This window comes from Corythoichthys intestinalis, chromosome 3 (genome assembly GCF_030265065.1).
Source record: "Corythoichthys intestinalis isolate RoL2023-P3 chromosome 3, ASM3026506v1, whole genome shotgun sequence".
Taxonomy (NCBI): Eukaryota; Metazoa; Chordata; class Actinopteri; order Syngnathiformes; family Syngnathidae; genus Corythoichthys; species Corythoichthys intestinalis.
Window position 1 is genome coordinate 28,965,758 of NC_080397.1, and position 10,462 is coordinate 28,976,219.

Consider the following 10,462-nt stretch of genomic DNA (forward strand, 5'->3'; position numbering starts at 1 on the left):
ACAAGAACGATGGAACAAGAGTATATAAGAACTAGGGTTTCTGATAGACAGGTGTGGGCATTCAGGTAAATAGGGGAGGCAAAACAAAGCTGACCGTGTACACAAAGTCAATGAGGAACCCACCAAAATAAAACAGGAAGTAAATTAACATAAATGTGCTATGAAATACTACAGCATTTTAACGTCACTTTGGTCAAAGTCATTTTGGAGACAAAACCATCAAAAAAGTGACAGAGAAGGATTAATAATGAAGTGAGATCCTTATTAGTCTTCCTTTCTCAGCTGACACAAAAAAATCTTCAAACAGACGATGATGTCACACCCAGAATGAGCTGCGATTTTTGCAGTTTGCCTACATAAGAGACATAGTCTTTCTATTACATTGGTGCCGTGTGGTCATTCTGTCATTCTATCAACATGTACTATCTAGTGCAGCACTAAAAAGCTAGACATGATCATCAATGCCGGTGGTGATGTCATAATCAGAATTTGCTGGAAAAAAGTGGCCGTTTCCTGATGGTAAATAGAGAGTACATATATAGCGCATTTGTCTACATTGTTACAATGCCCAAAGCTCTTTACATTCGCACACATTTACCCTTTCACGCACACATTCACAACCCAATGGTGCTGCTGCCATGCAAGGTGCTGCCAATCCATGGGGGGCAAGTTAGGGTTCAGTGCCTTGCAGTCATAGCCGGGAATCGAACCGCTGACTCTTTAGCTCCAGGTCAACTCAAGCTACCAACTGCGCCAAGGCCGCCCTGGTGCATTGCTTTGGATGGAATAATCATGAAAAGGTAAAAGACAGCCAGATTTGTGCACCAAATTCATTTCATACATGTAAAATTACACTTTTTATTTATCGACATACAAGTAATCATATCAAAGCACCTTAAATGCCTTTCGTGACGTCATGCTACACTTACTGCACAGGATGTTTCCTTCTGATGCTTGATCCCACTACAGAAGAACAGTTAACTGTTTTGATTTTAACTTTTTTTTTTTTTTAACTTTGATATGAAAGTCTGCTTACTTAAAAAAAATAATAAGTTTTTGTCGATAACTTGCATTTTCAAGGTTCCCATCAAAACTGTAGGTTGACTTGAAATTCTTATTAGTAGCTCTAAATGTTGTTTTTTTTCCCTTAAAAAGGCACAAATCCACATGAGGACCAAATCCTTAATTGAATAAAGTGTTAATTTATGTGAAAATTAATTAGCTTTATATTTGATTAAGACTGATAAATGGTTAAAGATCATGATCAGATCAGCTCATGCAGCAGTATTGCATTACATAACACTCAACAGTCAACACAAACACTGCAAGTTTAATGATTCCCCTTGAGTGTAAAGTCCTGCAAGAATGTCTTCTGTATCACATTGAATGCCTTCATCAGTTGGGAAGCAATTGTCTAAAACCGGCACGGTTGTTGTGTACGTGTATCTTATCAAAGTGTCTAGTCAGCAACTATCACGTTTACGCCGAGACACACAAATAAACCAATAAGCGTAATTATTCCGGCCCAAACTAGTAACGCGCGCCAACAACGGACTCGTTCATCTGGAAAGGTGAGGGGGGCGGTGGTTGTGTAACTCAAGCTTTGCCAATCAGCGCGTCGCTGGGTCAGACCCCTCCCCTGGTTAAGATGGATTTAAAGAAGTGTTCTGCCCTATTTTAATGTCTGTTTCAACCTGTCAAAGTCTGAGCAGTCAGGGGTCGGTCCACACCACTCTGGGAATATGGCACCAGTAAAAAAGGTAAGCAACAGGAGCTTCAGCTCTAGAAATGCATATGCCACATATGCGTGAAGAGACATTTGAATGCACGTCGAATTTGTTCTTTAAAGTGCACAAAAGCTTCAAATTGTAGTTTTACGGAACATGGATTTCATGCAGCTTCTGAAGTGAATGAAAAAAACAACAACACAGGATGAATTTACATACTGTTGGATCATTTTGCCAAGTGAGAGGTCCAAAAGCACCACCAAAATTGCTGAAACAAAAGTTTGATCCAGTTCAGTTCAGTTAAGGTGAAAAGTTGCTTTTGATGATTGGGGTCCCCACAGAGAAGAATGTGGCTTCTGAAAAGGAAGCAACCATCCTGACATAGGAATGCATAAATATTCATCCAAGGTATCGGTTTTGTGGTCAAATATTGCTGGAAGGAAATACCTGTAATGGAAAAACTTCAACTCGGGGACTCAACTTAACCTCCTCCAAACAGTTGGGGGCATCAATGATTGTGCTGTGTGTGTGTGTTTTTTTTTTTTTTATTATCATTTCACAGTTGACAATGATACTTTGTTTCTTTGTCCCAGGGAATCTTGGAGCGTCTCAACGCTGGGGAAGTGGTGATTGGAGACGGCGGCTTCGTGTTTGCCCTGGAGAAGAGAGGCTACGTAAAGGCAGGACCCTGGACCCCGGAGGCCGCGGCCGAGCACCCCGAAGCAGGTGAGGGCAGGCCTGGAGTGGTTGCAGTGTAATCACAGCCAGTACAAGTGCTATTTCATTCTTGATACATTTGCTTTTTTAAAACACAAACTAGAATTAAAAACATGGTCAACCATGCACTTTTTTTTCTGTTCTCATGTCTTTTGATTGGAATTTTATTATGGATTATACAGGGTTGGGAAGAGCAACTTGCTTATTTCAATTTGACGCCCTGAAGCGATAGTTGATCTGAGGATGGTAGGGATGGACTTATTTGAGACGGTGGGGCTTAAAATTTGGTTCTTAATGTGCATTATCTATTTATGATTATTCTTCAGGAACCCTAATGAGCATCATAGCGTGGACGAAGTTGAAACGCTCTTTTGCTGTTGAGGCATTGTTTTCAAGCAGTCGCTGAATCGTCGTAACGCAACGTGCATTCTGTAGACATTTCAATATTCCCCCCGTGGTCGTGTTCCTGACCGGCAGACGATTGGTTCATGGGTAAACAACTTCAAGGAAATGGGTGATGTACCGTATTGGCCCGATAATAAGACAGTGTTTTTGCATCGAAATAAGATTGAAAAAGAGGGGGTCGTCTTATATTCGCAGTCTAGACATTATACCCATTCACGACGCTAGATGACGCTAGATATCATTGAAGCAATGTTCGGATCTCAGCTACTAGTTTAACCAGTTTGCATTATTTTATTGCAACATTTTTCCTTATTCAGATTTGTTTCAAGACTACAGTTACAGTTAGACTTCACTTTGATGGTTAATGCAGTTATTGCAATTTTGTTGTTTTATCACAATAGATTGGTTTAAGTACATTTGTACAATGTGATTGCACTTTATTTTACATATTTAAATGTTCAGATATTAAGATTCGAATTAGGCAAAATAACATGATTTTTCCTCTCAAATATATTGTTATAATCATTTGTTTCAGATGTACAGTAATTATTTTCTGTGTAAAAAATAATTTGGTGTTTAAAAAGTCTTTTTTCAAACTTGAGTCTTGAAAAAGAGGGGGTCGTCTTATTATCAGGGCCGTCTTATATTCGGGCCAATACGGTAAAATAAAAGAAACCTGGGCTCCCATGAACAGCTAGGTCACCCCAAAACATTGAAGCAGTTAGACAATCTGTTTTGAGATCTCCCTGACGGTCTGCCCGGAAACACGCATCTGCTCTTGGGTTGTCTGCTCATTCTGTGAGACGAATCCTCCATGAAGAATTGAAATTGAATCCCTATAAATTAGCTATGGTGCAGGACCTTAATACATGCGATTTTATTTCTCGCTTGAAAAAAATCCCTCAACAAGCGAAAGCGCGTTCCAACTTCGTCCACTCCATGATGATCACTGGGGTTCCTGAAAAATAAACACAAAATAAATAACACATATTAAGAACCAAACTTTAAGCCCCACCCTCTCAAATAAGTTCATCCTTACCATCCTCAGAGCAACCATCGCTTCGGGGCGCCAAATCTAAATAAGCAAGTTGCTCTGCCCCACCCTGTACATACAAAGAGAGAAGATTTAAATGCAACACACTGATCAAAGAAGTCGAGAGAAACAAAAATAAACAAAGACAAAACTGTTTGATTTAAAACCCTCACTTGTCAGGGTAAATACCATGTAATCTTTCCTTTGATTAATGAAGCAAATGTATGATCTTAAACTGGAAAAATTGATGTCTTGAAATGAGTGAGCAAGTGAACAATTATTACCACTACTACTAATTTTTTAAAAAATGTTAAATAAAGTGTTTCTAAATATGCAAAAGATGCAAATCAACTTTTTGATGACTAAAGTAGTAACTGTTCCCAACTCAACAATCCATGGAGCACATTAAAAAGCAAGGCAACATATCTTTAACTCATTCACTGCCATTGACGGCGATAGACGTCTAATGTATTTTAACTGGGTAGGTTGGCGGCAATCATTTGCTGCCATCGGCTCCGACTTCAAATGGTTTGACGTGTATTGGCGTCAGTGGCAGCCTATGAAATAAATTGGAAGGAATTCATAGTGTCGGTAATTCATTTGTCAAAGTCTCGATTTTGAAATGATGTTTATTTTTTGAGGGGTGTGTGTGTGTGTTTGTTTGACATTGTGTTTTTTTCTACAGTACGCCAACTTCACAGGGAGTTTTTGAGGGCAGGGTCCAACGTCATGCAGACCTTCACCTTCTACGCCAGTGACGACAAGCTGGAGAACCGGGGCAACAAGCTCACCTACACCGTAAGCTCACTAAAACCAGTATAATCTTTTTAAACCAATACAACTGCCTCATATGGTTAATGGATTTGGCCGCGCAGGGTGCCCAAATCAACGAGGCTGCCTGCGATCTGGCCCGCGAGGTGGCCAACGAGGGCGACGCCTTGGTGGCAGGCGGCGTGTCTCAAACACCGTCCTACCTGAGCTGTAAGAGCGAGGCCGATGTAAAGGCCATCTTCAAGAAGCAATTGGACGTTTTCATCAAGAAAAATGTGGACTTCTTGATCGCTGAGGTAGAGACCGAAACCGCAATTTTCAGTTTTTGCATATTCAGGCTGTCACATTTATCCCTCATGTAGTACTTTGAGCACGTTGAGGAGGCCGTGTGGGCCGTGGAGGTGCTGAAGGGCACGGGAAAGCCGGTGGCCGCTTCTCTGTGCATCGGGCCCGAAGGCGACATGCACGGCGTCTCGCCGGGGGAGTGTGCTGTTAGGCTGGTCAAAGCCGGTTGGTTTTTTTCTACTCGTCAAACACAAGTGACTCTGTATGTTCCCGTTTGCTGTTTAGACTTATGTTCCGTGATTTACAATACCGTATCTCGAGTCACCTGATGGAAAAATTAATTCACCCATTTCCAAATTTAACCCTTTGTGCTTTTTGTGGTGCACACCTAAATCACTATTGACCTGTATAATACAGACACAAAAAATGACACAAACCTTTACAACCAAGTGACTCAGTAAGCGACAGGACTTAAGTATTATTCATTTTTGGCAGAACTTAAGTCTATAAGCCCATGAGTATTGCTGTCGGTCTAAACATGTTGCAGCACTGTTCTGGTGATTCTCATGAAAGTTATGCATTATGGTAATGAAGGAACTTTACCAAAGGTAGCTTAAAAGAGCAGAATGCTATGTGACTCAGTATTTCTTTTTCATCAAAACTTTGAACTCCCTAATACTGTACTGTACTTCATTTACAGTAAAATATCTAATTGATTCATGTCCAGAAACATGTAATATTACAAGTTATGGTGATGATCATGTCCTATGGTGGGGAAGCAGGCATATGAAAGATAAACTTAATTATTAAGAATTCATCATAAAAAGCCCCAAAAAAATCTTCCCTAGTAGCCATCTTTTAGCTTGCCTTTTTTGCGGTGCATTATGGGTCAGAATAACTTTATTTAAAAAACATTTTTTAAAAACCTGATTATGAACATGAACACATTGCAACACTAATGAAAGCTGCATGCTTGGACACTAGATTCTTCTTCAATATTTTTTTAATACAAAGTAAGAAACTTATATTTTCAGCATAATCTGCAAAATTATATAGTTTCAAACACATTTGTATATTTTATTTTTATGAAATAGACTGAAAATTTGTGTCCACATATCTAATGTGTATTACACTTTTGCTTGCATTGCATTTCTAAGGTAAAGCTGAGTGACTGTAATAAATATACAAATAGATTAGTACTATTATTTTTGGTTCGACAGTACACTTCAACTGGAAAAGTCATTAAATGGCTTATCCTTTTTGGGCAAATGACTATTTAACTTAAAAATACAACCTTGACACAACCTGGCGGCCGTTTTGTGTCATGTAGGTAGTACTAACAGTTAGCATTAACATTTGGTATACACATGTAGCCTCCATGACCCAAAATGTAAAGTCCACAAAGTACGCGGACACCAGGTCAAATTTATTAATACAATTAAACGAAATTAAAGAAAAAAATACACTCCGGTTACTGGTTACTGCCCCCAATAACACAGTAAAGTTGGATTTTTTGGCCTTCCTAATTTCATAGGATTAAACTCATTGCCCACCACTGAAACAATAGACTTCCAATTCATTTAAAATAGGAGGAGTAGCTGTGAATGTTCCTTTTTCATTAAACTTGACGGCGCTAGATGTCCAATCAGTTTTGACATGGAGAGAAATGCATTGGACCTCCAGCACCGTCAATGGCAGCAAATGAGTGCCCAAAAAGAGTTGAAAGCTCACTTTAAGGCCAAACTGCTGGACAATACCATTTGTATAGGGAAACACATGGAGTGATGACAAAATTCATTAATTATATATTTTCATTCAGATTAGCATCTTCCTACCTTTCGTGATGTCACACAAAAAGATAATCTGAAACTGCAACTGTCATAGCAACAAGTTGCGAGTTTCGTGCGCTCACACCAAGGTGCTCCTTTTTAGGTGCCCAGATTGTTGGTGTCAATTGCCATTTTGACCCAATGACCTGTGTGGAGGCTGTCAAGATGATGAAGGCGGGCGTGGAGAAGGCCGGATTGAAAGCTCACTACATGGTGCAGCCTCTTGCTTATCACACCCCGGACTGCAATTGCCAGGGATTCATTGACCTGCCAGAATTCCCCTTCGGTAAGCGCACAAACTGAAACAACAATTTTCCAATTTGACACAGGAACGACATATTCAGATATTTTACTTGCATGTATTCTGGATGACTTTGGGAAAAGCAATGACTTACGACATTTAGGGACCATTTTTTGTCAAAACGTGTGACATTTGACCTGAATGATATGCAAGCTTCAAGAGAGTAAAAAAAAAACAATACAAGTAGGCAGAGGTGGGTGAAGTAGTGAAACGTTTTACTCATGTAAGAGTAGCGTTACTTCAGAATAATATTACGTAAGTAAAATTAAGTCATTCAAAAAATTTACTCAAGTAAAAAGCAGCATATCATCTATATGAACTGTTATTATTAGAGATGTCCGATCACGTCATTTTCAAAGTATCAGAATCGGCAAAAAAATATCGGCCATGCCTTTTTTTAATATATAAATATTTTTTAATTAAATCGTTTTCTAATTGTATTTAACGTTACAGACATAATATGTTACACTCATCCAGAGTCTTTAGTTTAGGCTTAAGGTAGGGTTATCAAATTTATAACGGTGGTAATTAATTTTTTTTACAAATGTATCACGTTAAAATATTTAACGCAACTAATACATGCGTTACACGACCTACTCACACATTGTCGCGCTCAATCTGTAATGGTGCCGTTTTACCTATATAGAGAGATAAAAAGCAGCGTAAAATGAGAAGAGTGAATTTTGGCAGCCTTTGGAGCCTTTTTTTAATTGACTAAAGCCTTACAATCCCTCTCCCTACGATTAGAAATATCATGGGAAGCGATGTGGGGAAGCAAGGTAGCAATTGATCTTTTTCTTAACACCTTATGTTATTTCCCAACGCAGAGAAGATATATGAATTGGTAGCACTACGCACAGTCATGGTTCCACTTCCCATCATGCATTTGGGCATGGCTACAGTATCATTTACTGAAAGCTCAACAAATACACTAGATAGCAATATTTAGTCACAATATACAAAGTCACAAGTCTTTCTATCCATGGATCCCTCTCACAGAAAGAATGTTAATAATGTAAATGCCATCTTGAGGATTTATTGTCATAATAAACAAATACAGTACTTATGTACTGTATGTTGAATGTATATATTCGTCCGAGTTTTATTCATTTTTTTCTTAATGCATTGCCAAAATGTATATGATTGGGAAATATCGGGATCGGCAGATACTCAAACTAAAACGATCGGGATCGGATCGAAAGCAAAAAAACATGATCGGAACAACTCTAGTTATTATTGTACTGTACTATAGCCTACTACATGAACATTACATGAACATACTAGGCCAAAAAAATGTATACAATATAATACTATCCAATTCAGACTAGAGAAACGAAACATCACCCATCCAAAGAGCATGAATTCCCATTAGTAGAGACAAAACATATTTCCTACCATGAAATTGAAACGATCACATCTTTTTTGGTTTTTGGTAGTCTATCGGTACCAAATTAAAACTGGGAGAGAACTTGAAATCGATTACATCTCTCTGTCAAATTGTTTCATTTTTAAGGCGCTTCAAAGATGCCACGTGATTGAACACACTGGCGTAATCGTAAGACTTCCGACTGCAAGCTTGTGTGTGATCATGTGATTGTAATGTTACGTCTGATTGTTGTTATGGAGTCATGTGATTATTGTTGCTACATCTCATTGGTGAAACTGGTAGAGCCACTGTTAGCACCAATATAGTCAAATCTAATATGTAGAATATAATGCAAAAATGTAATGACGCTAGTGAAAATATGCATGACGTGATAAAACTGCTCTTGAAAGTACATTTTTCTCACAAAGTAACTCAAGTAAATGTCACAGAGTAAATGTAACATGTTACTACTACCCACATTTGTAAGTAGGATATTTGTAATGAAAGAAATATTAAACTAGGTCTGGAGCCCAGAATCCTGACCCGCTGGGACATGCACAAGTACGCCAGAGAGGCCTACAACGCTGGCATCCGCTTCATCGGTGGCTGCTGCGGATATGAACCGTACCACATCAGGGCCGTGGCGGAGGAACTGGCGGCCGAGAGGGGAATTCTGCCCCCGGGATCGGAGAAACACGGGATGTGGGGAGCGGGTCTAGAGATGCACACCAAACCCTGGGTCAGAGCCAGGTAATCGTACTCCTAGACTTGTCCCGCTGGGATACCTTTGGATTTATAGGCACACCTATTTGTGTGATTCAGAGCCCGTCGTGAGTACTGGGAGAACCTGAAGCCGGCTTCCGGCCGTCCGCTCTGTTCATCCATGTCAACGCCGGCCGGCTGGGGCGTCACCAAAGGCCACACTGAGCTCATGCAGCAGAAAGAAGCCACCACTAAACAACAACTAAAGGAGCTGTTTGATCGCTCAAAGAGCCACTGAGTTAAACTGTGCCGCACCCCTCAGACGTGACAGCAGAGGTTCACATAAACAGCCGTGGACTAACACGCGTGCAAATGTCAGCATTTTCACTCAGCTCACCACTCATGGGGCCTGTTCCTTACTTGAAATTGGCACTGCTGTGTGCAACTGCTGTAAGTCATCATTGTAAATTGCTATGGAATTTATGTGAAGTTACAGTAACAGCTTAAGTTTGGAATTGGCCTCTAAATTTGGGATTTTTTCATGAAACAGGGCCACTTTGTAAAATAAAGAGATCTAATACCAGGTGAATCGGTGTCTTGTTTGTTGTAATGGGTTGGGTATAATAATAGGCAATAAGAACAAACAGAAACAAACATGGTTGTAAGCAAAATGATGCAATATTTATAAGCCCGCCCTATTATAATAGGAAACCAAACATATTTGACATTGCAAAGCTTTAGAAACTTTAAAATGAAAATACAAGGGTAGGAAGTTCTCACTTTATGATGACATTGCGTTTCAGTGACGTGACCTCGCAGAATGAGCGGTTATCGTAAACTGGAAATCTAATATATAAATTCAGATGGAGGGTTAGCCTTGTCCTTGCCTCATCTAATCTAACATGCAGTTTTACTGGGTTTAAAATAGAATATTATCATCTGTGGAGCCACCGACATTCGTTTCTGCATTATTGTGTTTTGTTTTAACTTTGTTGTTGTTTTTGCGTGTGTGTGTGAATGCGTCATGGACCTCCATGTAAAATAAACTTTAGGGACATTTTCCATCCGGCCAGGTGATCAGAAATTGGGCTTGATCACATCATTTTCAGAGGACCATAATAGAGTGTAAAAGATCTGTGTTTTAAAATGTACTGATCAATTTTTATTTTCAAGTATTGACTCATTAATGCCTTTAACGGCGTCCAAACCACTTTGACTGGGAGGGCTTGATTAGACATCTATCGCCCTCAATGGCAGTGAAAGATTATTAATTAGGTATATTGCAAATGTAGATTTTTTATATATTTTTATTTTATATATATATAT

At 39.3% G+C, this 10,462-nt stretch overlaps 1 protein-coding gene across 1 annotated transcript; it reads left to right on the forward strand.

Annotated features, from left to right (window-relative positions):
* The first annotated feature begins 1,688 nt into the window (after positions 1-1,688).
* Positions 1,689-9,725, forward strand: LOC130912828 (betaine--homocysteine S-methyltransferase 1). Its single transcript, XM_057830898.1, has 8 exons — positions 1,689-1,760; positions 2,321-2,453; positions 4,568-4,680; positions 4,758-4,949; positions 5,016-5,163; positions 6,871-7,053; positions 8,956-9,184; positions 9,257-9,725. The coding sequence occupies exons 1-8, from the start codon at positions 1,743-1,745 to the stop codon at positions 9,432-9,434; spliced, it is 1,194 nt and encodes a 397-aa protein (XP_057686881.1). The 5' UTR covers positions 1,689-1,742; the 3' UTR covers positions 9,435-9,725.
* Positions 9,726-10,462: the final 737 nt, after the last annotated feature.

What these genes read in the sequence shown, in the direction of transcription:
- LOC130912828 (XM_057830898.1), top strand. An exon ending in TGTTAGGCTGGTCAAAGCCG is followed by an intron (nt 5,164 to 6,870) that starts GTTGGTTTTTTT and finishes GCTCCTTTTTAG; the next exon opens with GTGCCCAGATTGTTGGTGTC. An exon ending in AAACCCTGGGTCAGAGCCAG is followed by an intron (nt 9,185 to 9,256) that starts GTAATCGTACTC and finishes TGTGTGATTCAG; the next exon opens with AGCCCGTCGTGAGTACTGGG.